Source organism: Rana temporaria, chromosome 8 (genome assembly GCF_905171775.1).
Source record: "Rana temporaria chromosome 8, aRanTem1.1, whole genome shotgun sequence".
NCBI lineage: Eukaryota > Metazoa > Chordata > Amphibia > Anura > Ranidae > Rana > Rana temporaria.
The window spans coordinates 94871118-94890176 of NC_053496.1; the positions used below are offsets into that span (position 1 = coordinate 94871118).

Genomic DNA, 19059 nt, shown 5'->3' on the forward strand with positions numbered 1-19059 from the left:
AAACTGGCTGAATGTACGGACCGACTCCAGTACACACGGGTCGAATGTTGGCCGGTTTCTATTGAACCACCCGACATTTAATACTGGGCTTTAGACTCTGGTCCGCAGTTGCCATGTTGCTGCACATGTGATGTGATACACCAGTCTTTTGATGGCTTGACAGGTCAGTTGAGCGCATAAGCACACCAGACATGCCTTGAATGTAACTATTTTGGGAAACATTTTAAGTAATTCTAAACCCTTGATTTTTTTAAATAACAAACATGTTATACTTAGATTTTGCACAGAGCAGCCCCACTCCTCACCTGGGGTCCCCTGTTGGTGCGCCTTGCTGCTTGCTATGGGGGCACTCATGCAGGCTTTCTCTTGAGGCAGCTCTGTGTGTCTCCCGCTGCTGTGTCTAAGCTTCTGAGGATGGAGAGAGTGAAGAGTGCTACAGCTCTTGGGCACAGTGCAGGATTAAGATTGGGCTCAGGTAATAATGAGATGGTCTGGAGGAAAAAGTGCACTCAGAAGGTTGTTTACCTTTTTAAAAAATAAGTATTGGAATTTTTTTCCCCCATAATCATATTTTCCTAAGTGGATGCTGCATCTGTTCCCCGCTGCGACTGCACTGAGAACCGAGCGATCGAACACCGCTAACGGCTCAGTTCTCACAGATCCCAGAGCAGAGAGCTGCTGCCTGTCAGTAAGCAGCTCTCCAGCTTTGCTCCTCCACACTCACCAGAGCACTGAGTTGTGGGAGGGGCAGGGAGCGGCCATATCAGTCTCTCAGTGGCTCGCTGAGAAGCTGAGACGAGCATCAGTCCAGGCACCTGGCGGATCCAGACTTCATTGTTGGGATGATGCGTAGCCTGGACTGATTCCAGTGTCATCAGCACAGAATGGACTTCAGACTGCTCTCTGCTGAAAATGGGTCACGGGAGTGCAAAACGAATTGCACCCTTGTGACCCATAGGAGAAGCCCTGCCGAATGAGCTCAGGCTGGACTTCTCATTTAATGCAGAGAATGCATTAGAGGTACAAAGACTTTCAGCTTTTAGAACCACTTTAAATCAATGGATTTAGCTCTGCTTCAATAATAGAGAGAGATTTAGACATTAAATAATAATAATAATAATAATAATAATAAATGGGTTTGAACCTGAAATATGAAAGCAGAATCTGGCTGCCAGACATAAAGCAAACCTGTACTTTACCTATCCAGATGCTGCTGCTAGCAACTGAACAGAGCAGTGGGGAAGCAAAGAAAAGTAAAACTATCCTCTGGGCAGGTCTAAGTTAAATTGAACCTATTGTTTTTCTCTGCATGGGCAAAGTACATGTTTATTTTAAAGTAGCTCTTTTACAAACCTGAGCACATGTTAAAAAATGCATACACAGAACTGCGAACATGGAATGTCAAAACCATGAGAAGATGCAGAGACTGAGGCCCCATACACACCATAGAATCTATCCGCAGATAAATCCCATCAAATGGGTTTCTGCGGATAGATCCTATGGTGTGTACACGCCAACGGATATTTATCCGCAGAGAAATCTCCCCTGGGATGGATTTCCAGCAGATGGATATTTGCTGACATGCACAACAAATCCATCTGCTGGAATCCATTCCAACGGATGGATCCGCTCGTCTGTACAGACTTACCGGATCCATCTGTCTAAAGGGATTCCCCGCACGCGTCGTAATGATTTGACGCATGCGTGGAATTCCTTATATGACAGCGTCGCGCCCGTCGCTATTACATCGTTTTGCTTGTCGAGTTCCTTGTGAAGCCGCCGAGTATCTCAGCGAGCCAAGTTTCCTCATTGACTAACGAGGAAATAGAGAACATGTTCTCTATTTGGCCAGACGAGATCCTCGTCGGTTTCCTCGGCCAAAAAAGTGTACACACGACCAGGTTTCTCGGCAGAATACGGCTCTGATCGAGTTTCTGGCTGAATTCTGCCGAGAAACTCGGTCGTGTGTACGGGGCCTCACACGTGTACATTGTGTTGCAGAAAAATTGCATACAAAATATCTGTGTTATCATAGTCAATAGCTCTGTTGAGACTCTGTTAGTGTATGGGCTACAATTACATACAATGGTAAAAATGTCACAGTATTTTAGTTGATAAGATTTACATCAATTTACTAAATCATATGCCCATAGTAAACTTCAGATTGGATTATAATGGAACACATTTATGAACCGAACCTTTGTACCTACTACTGGTATAAGTGCCAGTTTCTGCACTTGCATATTCTGATGCTGTCAAAGGGTTAGGCCCCATACACACCATAGAATCTATCCGCAGATAAATCCCATCAAATGGGTTTCAGCGGATAGATCCTATGGTGTGTACACGCCAACGGATATTTATCCGCAGAGAAATCTCCCCTGGGATGGATTTACAGCAGATGGATATTTGCTGACATGCACAACAAATCCATCTGCTGGAATCCATTCCAACGGATGGATCCGCTCGTCTGTACAGACTTACCGGATCCATCCGCCTAAAGGGATTCCCCGCACGCGTCGTAATGATTTGACGCATGCGTGGAATTCCTTATATGACAGCGTCGCGCCCGTCGCCGCGTCATAATAGCGGCGACGGCGCGACACGTCATCGGCAGAGGATTTCAGCGCGGATTTCAATGCGATGGTGTGTACACGCCATCGCATAGAAATCCTCTGAAATCCTCGAGAGGATTTATCCGCGGATACGGTCCGCTGGACCGTATCTGCGGATAAATCCTCTCGTGTGTATGGGGCCTTACTGTAGGCTGCTGAAATTATATGCAAACCTGATGTTTCCTGTAGAAGTCAACTTGATTCCACCCCCTTCTAATGCCTCATACACACGGCCGGACTTTCCGAGAAAAAAAGTCTGACTGGTTTTTTTTCTCGTAAGGGCCGGCCGTGTGTAGCCTCCATCGGACTTTCGGAAGTCCGACGAACCTTAGAGAACCTGTTCTCTATCTTTCCGTTGGACTTCTGACAGACTCACGGCGGACTTTTGCATGGTCAAAAGTCCAACGCTGTGTACAAGGCATTAGACATACTATTGTTTGTTGAGGCTGTCCATCACTGGATCAATAGAGAACTGGGTGTGGGCAGGGTTAAAATAAATTTTTATTGGAAAGTTTATAAATTTACATATAATTTAAGGTGTGTTTATCTAATGATAGTATTGAACTTTTGCTTTTCTATATACTTTAAATTCTTTCCATCAGCGCAGTTACTTCAACACTGATCTTTTTTACAAAAACTATAGTAGTCAAGCTTTACTTCTGTAGGATAACTGAAAACATATCCTAGCACATTTTATGACAGAGGCAGTAACATTCACAGACTATTTTTATTCCAAATGCATGCACTAAACTACAAAACATTATGAGAGAAAAATGTTTATATCCGTATAATTATTAAATTCACCCATGGAAATGTGATGCATGCATAATAAATTTCATGTTTACACTTGGCGGATGCTTGTCTCTTTCCTTAGTAACGGCAATCCTGTTTGTACATGCCTCTGCCAAACTTTGTATAGAAAGCTTTCTAGGCAAGTATTTTAACTGTGTGTTATACACTGTTAAAAAGGTTTAACCCATCTGTTAAAAAAATAAATAAAATAAAAGGTTGAAGGTACCTGAGACAGGCCAAATTAACAGCAGCCTTGTGTCAGCATGCCTTGGAAAACTTGCCAATTTTTGTTATACCTTTTACATTTTTAAGGATGTGTAAAGATTTTATTTGTAACAATAATTTAATGAAATACCCATCTGTCTTTTTTTTTATATATATTCTTATAATTGGCTGACAAATGCACAAGAATGTAGAAAGACATGCTTACATTTTGTATTTTTTTTACTTTTTAATACATTTTTAAATACTGTAATTGTTTTTGACAGTTACAAGTATTAGGTTGTACATCAGATGCCACTGCAAACTTAACATAACGGTTATCTGCAGGGGGTTTTATTTTTCCAATGAAGCCTCCGGTCTTCATGTCATGCTCGACACATAAATGGAAACCCCTGTGGTTGGTTCCCAATCATCAGTACAGACCTCAGCCTCAAAATTGTTGGCTGGTGGCTTTTAAAGGGGAGAGAATTATAAATGTATCCCTAGCACAGGGCATCATGATGGTCAATGTTACTATAAATATTTTGGAAGGAATAAAAAAAAAAACAATAACGTATTTGGGACAGCTTTACTTTAAGGATATTTTTTAAGTTTATACATTCATTAATTGTTTTATATATATATTTTTTTTACTGTATGTGTACAAATTTTGTTATGAAAATGTGCGTTTAATCTATGACAAAGAATTCCCAGAGCACTATGGGTTTTGTATAGACGCCGCACTGCAATAATTGTGTCATCTTAGGCAGGTGGTCTCTTACTGTTACTTGATGGTAGTTTTGGTTATTCCTTTCCATATTTGCATGTTCTAGCATTTATCGTTGCATTCTCACAATATTACTTTAGATCCCTGTCTGTGCACTGCAGCACAGGTGCCAGGTAGAAAATTGGATGAAAAAAATGCAGGGAAAAAAAGCTGGGCAATGTAAGTGGGCCGCCGTTCGCATCTAAGCTCTATTTATGGGTATAATGGATAGGAAGGGGTGGGAGAACTCATACACTTAGTACATACATGTACTTTTAAAAATATATTTGCTAAAGAAGTAGAGGATATCCTTTGTCGTTCATTACCAAAAAACGGTTAGGAACTGCTTGTACTGTACAGTCTACAGTTTATTTATGGTATACAACGTTTTTCTCAACTTAAACAGATCTTAAGAGATATTTACCATGATAGTTTAATATAAAAGAGTCGATTTCTCTTGTGCTTACAATATGAGTTCAGTTATTATAAAGATGAATACCCTGTGGCAGTTTAACAGAAAAAAGTTGGTTTATCTTGTACAATAGGAGTTCAATTTAAAGCGGAGGTTCACCCTCAAAATGAACTTTCCAGCATCCTTAAAGCAAAGTAAACCCATCAATTTACAGTTTGAAAAAGCAGTTACATTCCTGGCATGCCGGGAATGCTAACTGTCACATTGGTTGTGCTCTCAACTAAACTGTCAAACCATCCAATGGCTGGTGTCATAACTGATCACATGTGCAGCATCATGGCAGTTGAAGATTAAACAGAGGCCAAGACGCACCTTAGCAGCCGTCAATCAACTCCTCTTCGCTTAGAAACGCCCATTCCCCGCAGGATTCCCCGCTCGGGGCCGGAAAACAAGGGCTCATATAACGATAAGTACAAGTAAAAAAAAAAAAAAAACAGCATACTGCAGATGTTAGCAGTATGCTACAGCTAATGTCAAAAAGTGGATTTTTGGGTGAACCTCCGCTTTAACTAGCACTTGAAGGAAGCCCTTACTTAGCATAACACAAATTGTCCACAGAGCTAAGGTATAAGATATGGAGTGGACATCAGTATTAGCTGGGATCCAGCACATTTATTATTTATATAATTTACTATTATATATAGATATATGATTATTTTTCCTCTTGTTTAAATTTCTTTATATGGTCATATTTGATGTTTTTTTATGTTTTGTCATGGTCAATTTTCTGTTGGTATTTATTTACATATGGGCGTTTTCAGATTGGTAGCAAATGATCAGTTTTTACTGATGTGCATTTGACATTTAAAGTTGAATCTTTTTCTTTTGCCGATTTTTAAACAAAATGAGATAATGTGTGTCATTTCCCTTCCACCCCTAATCTGGTTTTGAACGTACAGCTCTATATGTAATGGGACAGGGGGTGTGTTTACTGATACCCACCCACACCTGACCTGATGGGTGTTACTTCCTCTCTATTTCCCTGTAAAGGTAAAGCATAATGGGCTACTATGCATCACATAGTAGCCCATTATGTGACACTTACCTGAAACCAAAGCCTGCGATGTCCCCGTCTTCCTCGCTAGTAGAAAGTGGACATTCTTCACCCCTCTTCCTTCCAAGGGCCGCGAACGCATGACCCGAGATAGAAATTGGCACACTGTGCCTTTTCTAACTCCGACGCATGCGCACGAGAAATCGCTGTACGCCGATTTGCAAATATCTCCTAGACCATGCAGGTCTGAGAGATATTTCACGCATCAACAGGTAAGCCTTAATCTAGGCTTACCTGTAGGCTAAAGTGGTTTTAAAGGGTTTACAACCACTTTAAGAAATGTCAGTTGCACACCTCAAGGTGATGAGTAAGCACAGTGTAGCTGTGTGAAACTATTCCACCTCTGGCTACTGCAAACGTGGTGTCATTGTTTGTATTGCACATTCAATAAATGGACTTCAAGAATGTCGCTGTGCAGCCAATTTCTTTTCTTGTTCAGACGAGCTGGGGCTTGCACCCATGTGATTAGTTGTAACATGACAAAATGTAGACATTTTCAAGGGTTATGAATACTTTTTCGAGGCACTGTATGTACATGTAGATTAATGTGCCAACCAGCTGAGATGTATACATACATGTATTATAATGTGTATATTTGTTATAATGCATAATAAGACTATAACAAAGCATTAAAACTAACCATGATTTTTCTTTGTTTTTTTCTTCTTTCCATATCTTTTCAATCCTGTCTTCTCAAAGGAGGTGGAGGTTAGTACCCATTTTCCCTACATTTCTTGTGTTTTATTTATCCTATAATTTAAAGGCATAGCTTTTTACACTTTCTACATTATACTAGAAGAATAGTGGAATGAATAGTTTGGGCGACACCACAGGAAAATCTGCAGGGTACTTTTCTAAGCAGGGCTGGGTTTTCCATGTAGAAAATGCACCTGTATTCCCGTAGTCTAGGACAATTGTTAAAGTCTAGGACAATTGCGGGTGGAACATGTTGCATGTCTCACCCGCATTTAGGGTGGAACATGTAACATGTTTCATTATCTGTAGCCTCTCCCGCCCCCTTACCTGTGACAGCGATCGGGAAACTTCTTCCAGCACCCACTGTCACTATATGAAAATAAGGTTGCTGGTTCATGGCTCCGCCCATACAGCCGCATCATTTATTCACTCCTGTGAATGAATTGAACTACTTTGTGGCTGATGACTTCTAGTTCTGAATGGACTGCGAGGTCGCTGGCAGCTTTGTTAGTTACCTCACAAGCACTGCAGATTGTAAACAGCCAGCCCGTATGCAGGTAGGGGCTGAAAGCTTCAGGGCTTGTTTGCAGGAGTCTGGCATTGTACCTCTGATATTTTTTTTCCTGCAAAATTATATTTATTATTTTTAATTAATTAATTTTTTTTCCCCAAAAGGTAATCTTTAAATCCTCAAAGTTTTTCTCATGAATGCTTGTCTTGTAAATTTAAAGTGTGTACTTTGTTTTTGATGTGACTATATTGCTACCAAAGCTAAAAGTCACAGTGCAGATACTGGGAACCAAACATTTCCACTCCAAGATGTCACATGACTCAGCAGTGTTGCAAATTGACTAATGCCCCGTACACATGACCAGTTTTCCCGTCGGGAAATCTCTCATGGCAGTTTTCCTGCCAGGAAAACCGGCTGTGTGTAGGGGGGAAAAAGCTGCCGAGCCGGTTCTCGGCTTTCCCGGTGGTAAAAAGTCCGCCGGGAAACCCGTACATGTGTACAGGGCATTAGATTAATGTTCTTCCCTCAATTACATTCAAGTCCCAGAGGTATATGCTTTATTACACTCTCTCTGAGCACTTTTTACCTATTCATATAAGGGAAATGTAAGAAAGGTAATAATCGCTCTAGTCGTGAAGGCACAAAATACCCAATCCATTATCGAAGAAAGATTTTCTGCTAATTCACTTTAACTTGGGTGATAAATATTTAAATGCAGATGCAATAAGGCAATAGGTCTGCTTTACTTTACCTAGCAAGCCTTGCATTTTTAGTTTACAGAAAGTGTAATGGGATCAACTTCAGCAAAAGTATTGATCTTCAAACACTGTTCCTGTGTCTAATATCCAGACAGATTAAGGGTTATGGGCAGATGCATCCGAATGACTGACACATTGATTAATCTATCTGTGTTTTAATTAAATGTGGGCTGTCTTTGTAAAAAGCAGAAAAAGATGGAAAACCACATTCCATTTGTAGGATAGTCATGTTTATAAAATTATTATAAAATTAAGTTTGACATTTGTGACCATGCATGGGAAATATTGCATTGATCAATATATACAGACCTGAATTTTCTTGTCTTCTGTAATAAAAGATTATACTGACAGGTCATCATTCATGATAATTCATGCTTTCATTCATATTTTATAGTTCGAGCCCCTGGAAAGCACTGTTGGAATACTAAATGTAAAAGCATGTGTGGAGCTGTCCATTCAGCACCATATGTAGTGTTGTGTATTGAAATATTCTGAATGAATTTACCAGGAAATCTATTCAACAATGGTGGTTCCCAAGCAATGGCTTCACTAACATGTGGACCTTGGATAACATTAGAGAAAAGCCACAAAAAACATTTTGTTGCAACTGAGAATCTTAGATAACATAAGCTGCACTGACTGGAATAATACGCTCTTGTCTGATACTATTTCAGGCATGCAATCATAGACAGGAAAACATCTTCTGTGACGCTAAATGTTGTTTGTTATTGAATGGTGCTTATTTCCACTTCTCAGAAGGTACTCTGTATAAAAGTATTACATAGGGTTTTTTTGTTTTACAAATAAATATTAAATGCAGGTTTCAGTTGTAAGTGTCAATTTTTAGCTTTAGCTATTGCACTCATTGAACAATAGGCTTTTCTTAGCAAGACAGCTAAGGTCAGCCTGGTAAATATGTAATGAAGTCTAGAGCTTCATATGCAGGCTAAAAATTGAAACACGAAATATTGTCTGTTAAAAATAACATAAAATACTAATTTAGAATATTTAAAACGTATGTATCAGTTCTGTATTTAAAAAGAAAGATATACAATAACGTTTGGTATTCTCTTTAAACTATAGCATTATTTAGTGGGAATAAAATTACCGTTAGTTCTCTAATTACAATTTAATTTATGTGTAGCGTGTGCTTCCCTTACTTTTTTATGGCTTCAGCTACCTTTTTAAAACAAAGCTTTAGGACTGCTTGTATGAGTATGGGTCTATAATTCATATAAACTACTTGAAATACTTTATTATAGCTATATATGTACTATTCTCAGCCCAGATCCTGAGTATTTCGCATAGAAAGGAGATAACAATCTGCTCTAAATTCCAGTGCAGCTGGAAAAGCATGCTGCACAGATTACATTTTATGTTAATTCTCTGTGCTATTTAAAAGCCAGCCTACATCTATAGAAAATAATGTTTTTATCACATGCAGATTACCATATACCCCTGCTGTCTGTGTGAGAATTTCTTTTTATAAAGTAAAAGCAATTTTGCTGGATCTTTATCATTATTATGTACGAACAAACCTATCTCTCAGTGTTTCATAAAGTAACATGGGTTTTTAAAGAGTTAATTGTTATATGAAATCCTAATTCATCTATTCATAAATGTGTGCATAATCCTTTTTTGTTCACCCGGTGCTTTTAAGTAATCACTTTGGATTATTGTCTTGATATATAAGAATAGTCTACTATATATTCAGTTCTATCTGGGTACCAGATCACTGTTGTTCCCAATAAATACTGATTTTTGATTTTCAAAATCCTTTTGTGAAATGAGTGGACTGTAAATAAATAAATAATCTGGTGGAGGGAATCAGGGTGTCATATTGGTGTGTGAAAGTGTCTGATATTTAGACTGCATTCACACCTGAGCATTTTAAAGTTGTGTGTTTTTACCGCGATTTTGCCACGATTTTTACATCGCTTTTGCCACGTATTTGTACAGGTCACCAATGTAAAAAGCTGAAAAACGCCAGTAATCTGCCCAAAGAGGCTCATGTTCTTTTTTGAGCTTGTTGGGCGTTTTTCAGGATTTTTTTCGGGCGTTTTTCAGGCGTTTTATGTTCAGATGTGAATGCAGCCTTAAACTCCAGAACTCCAGTCATTACACCCCCCCATCTATTTACTAGGTTACCTCAATACCAGACACTTTCACCCTCTTCCTGCCCAGGCCAGATTTCAGTGCTGTTACACTGTCAGGTATTCATTCATGCAAAACTGTATCCAAATACATTTTTTATATTTTTTTTATATTTTTGAGGCAGATAGAGCTTTCTTTAGGTGGTAGTCAATCACCACTATTTCCTGGTAAACGAAAAAAGACTTTTAGCTAGATTCAGAGAGACTTAGGCTGGCGTATCAGTAGATACGCCAGCCTAAGTCAGAATTTGCGTCGGCGCTAATTTAAGCATATTCTGGTAACCAGATACGCTTAAATTAGGCTCAGGTACGAGCGGCGTAAGTGTCTTACACCCTCATATCCTAAAGTGTAATTTTTAGGCTGACCGCTAGGTGGCGCTTCCATTGCGGTCGGCGTAGAATATGTAAATCAGTAGATACGCCTATTCACGAACGTACGCCCGGCCAACGCAGTACAGATACGCCGTTTACGTAACGCATTAGCAGGACTAAAGTTATTCCATCAAATAGATGGAATAGTAATGTTAAGTATGGCCGCCGTTCTCGCGTTGAAATCGAAAAATTTACGTCGTTTGCGTAAGTCGTCCGTGAATAGGGATTTACGTTGTTTCGAAATCAATAGGCCCGTGCGGCGGACTTATCCGCAATGCACACTGGGAAAAAAACGTCAATCACGTCGGGTCAAGCCTAATTATCATAAAACACGCCCCCTCAGCCTAATTTGAATTAGGCGCCCTTACGCCCGCCGGCTTTAGGCTACGCCGCCGTAACTTAGCAGGCAAGTACATTATGAATCATGTACTTGCCTAGCTAACTTACGGCGGCGTAGCCTAAATGCCATAAGCTACGCCGCCGCAAGTATGCGCTCGCCATCCTGAATCTAGCTATTTACATTTTGGAAAAAAAAAATACAGGTTTTTTTGTTTCTGTTATAAAATCTTGCAAATAATCTTTCTTCACAAATTTAGGCCAAATGTAATTTGATACATTTCTTTGGTAAAAATAATCAAATTCCGTGTATATTTTTTAGTCTGTAGGAAAGTTATAGGCCCAGATTCTCAAAGGAGATACGACAGCGTATCTCCAGATACGACGGCGTATCTCCAGATACGCCGTTGTATCTCTGAGTCTGAGCCATCGTATTTATGCGCCTGATTCTTAGAATCAGTTACACATAGATTTGTATTAGATACGACCGGCGTAAGTCTCTTACGCTGTCGGATCTTAACTGCATATTTACGCTGGCCGCTAGGGGCGTGTACCCTGATTTACGCCTAGAAATATGTAAATCAGCTAGATACGCAAATTCACGAACGTACACACGGCCGATGCAGTACAGATACACCGTTTAAGTTAGGCTTTTCCTGGCGTAAAGTTACACCTGCTATATGGAGGCGTACATGCGGCGTACCAATGTTAAGTATGGACGTCGTTCCCGCGTCTAATTTTGAAAATGTTACGCCATTTGCGTAAGTCGTTCGCGAATAGGGCTGGGCGTCATTTACATTCACGTCAAAAGCATTGGCTTCTTGTGGGTTAATTTGGAGCATGCGCACTGGGATACTTTCACGGACGGCGCATGCGCCTTTCGTAAAAAGCGTCATTTACTCGGGGTCACATAAAATTAACATAACACACGCCCACATCTACCACATTTGAATTAGGCAGGCTTACGCTGGCCTATTTACGATACGCCGCAGCAACTTTCATTTGAGAATACGGCACTTGCCTGTAAAAGTTGCGGAGGCGTAACGTAAATAGGATACGTTACGCCCGCACAAAGATATGCCATTCTACGTGAATCCGGGCCATGGAGTCCAGAAAATATGGAATATATATTGTAAAATTGATCAATCCTAATTTACTGATGGCCCCTCTCATTTCTGGAGGCCCTAAAATGCCAGAACAGTACAAATACCCCCCAAATTACCCTTTTTTGGAAAGTAGACAGTCCAAGGTATTTAGTAAGAGGCAGTTTTTTTTAAGTTGTAATTCTTTGTCATATTGTTTGTCATCATATTTTTTTCTTTTTTATTACAATTTCTTTTTCACATACTTTGACCAGAACAGTACCGTGTTACCATAGTTATACTGTACTACTCTTGGGAGGGGATACGTTTTTTTTTACACACTCTGATTACTTAGAACAGTGGTAATGAACTGTTATAAACAATTCTTTTTTATGAATGGCATCCATTCATCCAGTGTGTACTATTGTAAAGCTGTGATTGGCCATCACATGGTATAGATGCACTGGGATTGGCCCTGTCTGTACCATGTGATCACTGTGACCAATCACAGCCATTCTTTGTGTACCACTGTCATGTGATCTGCTGTAAATTAATCAGTCACAGCGATCACATGGTACTGGCAAGGGCCCGGTACAATGATGTGTCATCCGCTGGTCCGGTGGACACAGCAGGTGACAGATTGCACCGATGTGCAGCCCGTGGGGGGCATGAGAGGCTGTAACAATCCTGCTATATTTTAATTTGATTGAATTGGATCTCAGGTGCGGAGGTTTCTCAGATATAACCACTACTTCACTCTTTTATATGGTCAAAGAGTTTAGGGTTGTATTCATCACAACCTCTATACGAGAAGCAAAATAATCAAGGAAGCTTATTGTTTCATAAGCTTTGCATATGCACGTGAAAAGAGTAGAAAGAATCTTCTTAGATTGTGTTTATATGCATACTTAGGTTAAGGTTTAAATAAATGCATGAGTATTATATCAGTCCATGAAATGCAAGAGTAAGAAAAGCAGCAGCAATATCTATGGGCACTCTGTTGTCAGGTTAACTGAGTCACAACCATGCAGCTTAAGGGTTAATAAGCAAAAGTCCTATAGATGAGTGCTATAGACAATTCACATTAGTATTGTTATGCTCATGTAATGAATACTTGCGGTTCTGTAGCAATCTTCAGGTAGTTACAGCATGGAAAGTATCCTGTAGTAAGCCTGTGGTTGAAGATAGTGGTGAATCTGGCTGCTGGGGATGTCCTGGAGAGTACAGCAATTCCTGGAGCGCAATAAGAGGATCCTAGGTGGGAGACCTATCCGACTGAAGCTGGTAGCGATCCGGGTTGAGCAGGTCCAGGGGTGAAGTCAGTACGTCCAGGGGTGAGAGCAGCAGGTCCCAGGTGACGGCAGGGGTCCAACAAAATAGCGGAACACCCTGCCGTCATTGCTGGCGATTTAAATAGGCGATGGGGCGCGGGAAAGCACAGAGCATGCTGGGGCGCGCTTCCGCGTTCCAGCGTGGAACGCAAACACTGGCGCGGCGGAAGTGACGCGGCCAGTACAGAGAGAGGAGTGCAGCCGTGGGAATGGGGTAAGGCTGCGCTCGATTTGTACAGAATAACGCCAGTGGCGTTACATACTCCCCCCCTCAAGGGGGCTCCACCAGTGCCATTATTAGGAGATGGACGAGTGGGATACCTACGATGAAATTGCCTGATCAGACGGGGAGCATGTAGGTGAGAAGAATTTTCCCAAGAATCTTCAAGTTGAGTGTAGATTTTCCATCGTATTAAATATTGAATTACAGAACCTCTTTTTCTAGAATCCAGAATCTTTTCAATTTCATATTCAGTTTCGCCCATAACTTCAACTGGAGGAGGGGGACGTGAGATTCTGTTAGAGAATGGGTTAGGTACGAATGGCTTAATAAGGGAGACATGGAATGAGGGATGTATTTTCCAATCAGGAGGTAGCTGTAATTTTACTGCATTGGAATTAATCACTTGAGAAATGGAATAAGGTCCGGTGAATTGACGTCCAAGTTTTTTCGAGGGTAGGTTTAGGCGTAAATTTCTGGTGGAGAGCCAGACTAAATCACCCACTTTATAGACAGGAGGTACTGATCTGTGAAGATCATAGTTACGTTTTTGGCGTAACTGGGCAGCTTCTAAATTTGAACGTAAGATAGGGAGTGTCTTCTTTAGATTAGTGAGGTAATGCTCCACTGCAGGTACGTTGTTTGAGAGAAAGGAGGATGGTAAACTATTTGGGTGAAAACCATAGTTGGCATAGAATGGTGAAAATTGGGATGAAGAGCTGGTAGAATTATTGTACGCGAATTCAGCATGGGGAAGTAATTGATACCAGTCATCCTGAAGATGGGTGCAATAGCAACGTAAATATTGTTCCAAGATTTGATTGATGCGCTCTGTCTGTCCATTTGTCTGGGGATGGTAAGCAGTGGACATGCGATGATCAATCTTTAATGCATTACATAGATCTTTCCAGAACTTGGAAATGAACTGAGATCCACGGTCTGAGATAATCTGAGTGGGTAGACCATGCAGTTTGAGGACGTTATTAATGAAAGCTGTTGCTGTCTCAAGAGAGGTTGGTAGGTTTTTTAAAGGAATGAAGTGTGCCATTTTTGTTAGTAGGTCTACAGTGACCATGATGGTGTTTGCACCATTTGATCTAGGAAGATCGACTATAAAATCCATTGACACAACCTCCCATGGTCTATTTGGTATTGGGATGGATGCTAGAAGACCAAATGGAGGTTTTCTTGAGAGTTTGTTACTGGCACAAGTCTCGCAGGAATTGAAATAATCATGGACCATTTTAGCTAAATGGGGCCACCAGTAATGTCTTTTTACAAGATGAATCGTTTTAGTGATTCCAGGGTGGCCAGCTAGTGGGGAATCATGTAGTTGTTTGAGTAGTGACAATTGTAATTTTGGAGGAACGTACAATTTATCTTTGTAGGTGTATAATCCATCTGATCGCTTTAGGATTCCTTTAGGTAGGTTAGATGCATCTTTGGATATAGACTGAGAGAGTAATTGTTTGAAGGAAGTGGTTAATCCAATGAAGCGGTTTGAGGGTATGATGGAGTGTGGTGGAATTTCCGTAGTGTGATCTTCATACATGCGAGATAGGGAATCCGCCTTTAAGTTTTGTGTACCTGGCCTATAAGAAATATAGAAATCAAATCTGTCAAAAAATAAACTCCACCTCACCTGACGGGCGGACAAAGTTTTGCAGGCCTTTAAATGTTGCAGATTACGATGATCTGTCAGTATGGTGATTGGGTATGTAGATCCCTCTAGAAGATGTCTCCAATTGGCTAAGGCATCTTTAATTGCGAGGAGTTCCTTTTCTCCAATTGGGTAGTTCTTTTCTGCAGACGTTAGAGTTCTAGAATAGAAAGCCACTGGGTGTAGGGGTTCAGACAAACTTGGTTGTTGGGAAAGTACAGCACCCAAGGCGAAGTGAGATGCATCCACTTCTAAAGTAAAATGAAATAAGGGGTTAGGTAGTTGGAGGATAGGAGCAGTAGTATAAGATAGCTTGAGTGAATCAAAAGACTCTTGTGCTTCATTTGTCCATTTGAAAAGTGTCTTTTTGCTTGTTAAAGTATTTAAAGGTTTGACAATCTCTGAGAAGTTTTTGATAAACTTGCGGTAGTAATTTGAGAATCCAAGGAAGCGCTGCAAGGCCTTCCTTGAATGGGGAATTGGCCAAGAGAGAATACAATCAACTTTGGAGCGATCCATCTCGATTCCATCAGGAGTAATTTGATACCCGAGAAAAGAAATACTAGACTGACTAAAAACACATTTCTCAAGCTTGACGTATAGGCAATGTGTTCTGAGTCTGCCCAAGACCCATCTTACATGTTTAGTGTGTTCTTCAAGAGTATCCGAATAAATCAAAATGTCATCCAAGTAAATTACAACGCAAATGTCTAGTAAATCACGGAAAATGTCATTAATAAAACGTTGGAAAGTTGCAGGTACATTACATAAGCCAAAAGGCATTACCAAGTACTCAAATAAACCATAACGAGTTTTGAATGCAGTTTTCCACTCATCCCCTGGACGAATCCTAATTAAATTGTAAGCACCCCTGAGATCTAGTTTTGTAAAGATCTTGGAAGTCTGTAGCCGTTCTATGAGTTCTGGAATAAGTGGCAAGGGGTAGCGATTTTTTATCGTGATGTTGTTCAATGATCGATAATCGATAATAGGTCTGAGTGAGCCGTCTTTGTTCTTTACAAAAAACATGGCTGCACTAGCGGGAGAAGTAGAAGGTCTTATGAAACCCTTTCTAAGGTTATCATCAAGATATTCCTTGAGATGAACCAGTTCAGGCTGAGATAATGGATAAATTCGTGCGGTGGGGATTGGAGCCTCTGGGATAAGATCAATAGGACAATCATATATTCTAAGAGGTGGGAGTATCTCTGCATTGGTTTTGCTAAAGACATCAGAGAAGTCAAGTAAATAAGTTGGAAGACCGTCGCAGTTCACACTAGTGATGTATGTTATAAATAGGATAGCAAGTTTCTTTACAGTAAGTATAGTCTAGACTGAGTGAGGTATTGGACCATTGGAAAGTTGGTTGATGAAGGTGAAGCCAGGGTAAACCTAAGACTATTGGGAATAAAGGTGAAGGGATGATGTCAAATACAAGGGTCTCGGTATGGGCGTTACCACAAGTAACCAACAGTGGTGCAGTTTGAGATTGGACTGGACCGAAAGAGGAATTGGACCCATCAATGAAGGTGACAGACAAAAGGAGTTTGCTTTAACACAAAAGGGATTTTATTTGAGTTAACAAAACCTAAATCAATAAAGTTGCCACAAGCACCAGTGTCGACCATCGCGTCAATGGTTGTCCTATCTTGGTCCCACTGTAAAGTAAGGGTGAGAAAGATATAGTGATTAGTGGTAGACCCAGTTGTGGTACTTGCTATATTGAATCTACTAATGTTAAAGTTGTTACCTTCAGACAAGAAGACACCATGTGGTCAGGAGCGGAACAGTAGAGGCAGAGATTCTGGGCTCTTTTCGTCTTTGTTTCTCAGCTGGGGATAATGGACCTTTGATTGTGCTGACTTCCATAGGTACCTCCTTTGGGGGGGACCTGGACCTCCTAAAAGGTGTTGGTTAATATGAGTTGGTACGTTCAGCCTTTCTTTCTCTGAGACGGCGATCAATAGAGAGGTAAAGATGCATGAGATCCTCTAAAGATGGAGGAATCTCAACGTGGGCGAGCTCATCTTTCATAGATTTAGACAGCCCAAGACGAAATTGATTTCTAAGGGCAATATCAGTCCATAAAGTTTCTCTGCACCAGCACTTAAATTCTGAGATGTAATCTTCTACAGGTCTCTTTCCTTGTTTAAGGTTCCTGATGGTATTTTCCGCTGTAAGTTGTTTGTTAGGGTCCTCGTAGAGGAGAGACATCTCATCTATGAAAGTGTTAAAGGCACCCAAAAGATCACCATGTTCCTCTACATAGGCATCAGCCCAAACTCTTGGTTCTCCTTTAAGGTATGATATCAAGGTCAGAATTCTGACTCTGTCAGAATAGTAAGTCCGGGGGCGTAATTCAAACATAAGACGACAGGAACTAATAAATTGACGGAAATTTTTTCTGTCACCTGAAAAATTTTCCGGGGGGCAAAGCTTGGGTTCAGGTCGCTCCCTAGGTTGAGGAATATTTTGATTACGCAGGACCTCATTTTCTAAGCGGAGGTCATTCAAATTAGTGGTGAGAGTGTCCACTCTCTGTGATAGTCCCACTAAGTGGTTTGCAAGCTCCGCTGGATCCATTTTAATTTTTAAGGTTCCGCTATTATGTAACAATCCTGCTATATTTTAATTTGATTGAATTGGATCTCAGCTGCGGAGGTTTCTCAGATATAACCACTACTTCACTCTTTTATATGGTCAAAGAGTTTAGGGTTGTATTCATCACAACCTCTATACGAGAAGCAAAATAATCAAGGAAGCTTATTGTTTCATAAGCTTTGCATATGCACGTGAAAAGAGTAGAAAGAATCTTCTTAGATTGTGTTTATATGCATACTTAGGTTAAGGTTTAAATAAATGCATGAGTATTATATCAGTCCATGAAATGCAATAGTAAGAAAAGCAGCAGCAATATCTATGGGCACTCTGTTGTCAGGTTAACTGAGTCACAACCATGCAGCTTAAGGGTTAATTAACACAAGTCCTATAGATGAGTGCTATAGACAATTCACATTAGTATTGTTATGCTCATGTAATGAATACTTGCGGTTCTGTAGCAATCTGCAGGTAGTTACAGCATGGAAAGTATCCTGTAGTAAGCCTGTGGTTGAAGATAGTGGTGAATCTGGCTGCTGGGGATGTCCTGGAGAGTACAGCAATTCCTGGAGCGCAATAAGAGGATCCTAGGTGGGAGACCTATCCGACTGAAGCTGGTAGCGATCCGGGTTGAGCAGGTCCAGGGGTGAAGTCAGTACGTCCAGGGGTGAAAGCAGCAGGTCCCAGGTGACGGCAGGGGTCCAACAAAATAGCGGAACACCCTGCCGTCATTGCTGGCGATTTAAATAGGCGATGGGGCGCGGGAAAGCACAGAGCACGCTGGGGCACGCTTCCGCATTCCAGCGTGGAACGCAAACACTGTCGCGGCGGAAGTGACGCGGCCAGTACAGAGAGAGGAGTGCAGCCGTGGGAATGGGGTAAGGCTGCGCTCGATTTGTACAGAATAACGCCAGTGGCGTTACAGAGGCGCGATCCTTGGAGAAAATTATGATATATGCCCAGAAAGGCAGTGCTCCCACTCGGCCACCATTGTACTGTAGGCTGAGTGGGAAGCGGTTAGAAAAAAAATATTTTACTAACCAAACCTGGCCACGTGACTCACTGGGGCCCTAATCTTCACTGCAAAGGAGGATCCCTCTTCAGGTGTTAGCGTCGCTGCCTAGGTGATGTAAACATTTTCTATTGGCTGTACAGGGTGAGGTGTCCCAAAAGGTTGCACAGTATAAAGACATCCCAAAGACGCCATGCCTAAAGCAGCAACAACAAGGGATGTGGATGGTGGCCTTGCGTGGGAAAAGAACTGCTGAAGAATGTTTGGATTCTATAGCATAGATACATTGGTCCAGCCTGGACTAATGGTAAGTATGCATATGCCATACCTGTGGGACCACTGTAGAGGCAGAGATTCACTGTAGTAGTCACCGCTACTACAGTGATCATTTCTATCTTCTGAGTACTGGGGTCACTTGCTCCTCAGGGTG

The 19059-nt window shown here is 41.0% G+C and overlaps 1 protein-coding gene across 1 annotated transcript in view; it reads left to right on the top strand.

Moving 5' to 3' along the window:
* Positions 1-19059, top strand: part of SPOCK2 (SPARC (osteonectin), cwcv and kazal like domains proteoglycan 2) — a 240122-nt gene that overhangs the window by 146764 nt on the left and 74299 nt on the right. The window contains exon 2 of the mRNA XM_040362317.1: positions 6600-6608. Within this exon, the coding sequence (XP_040218251.1) occupies positions 6600-6608 (9 nt within the window). The remainder of the gene's footprint in view (positions 1-6599; positions 6609-19059) is intronic.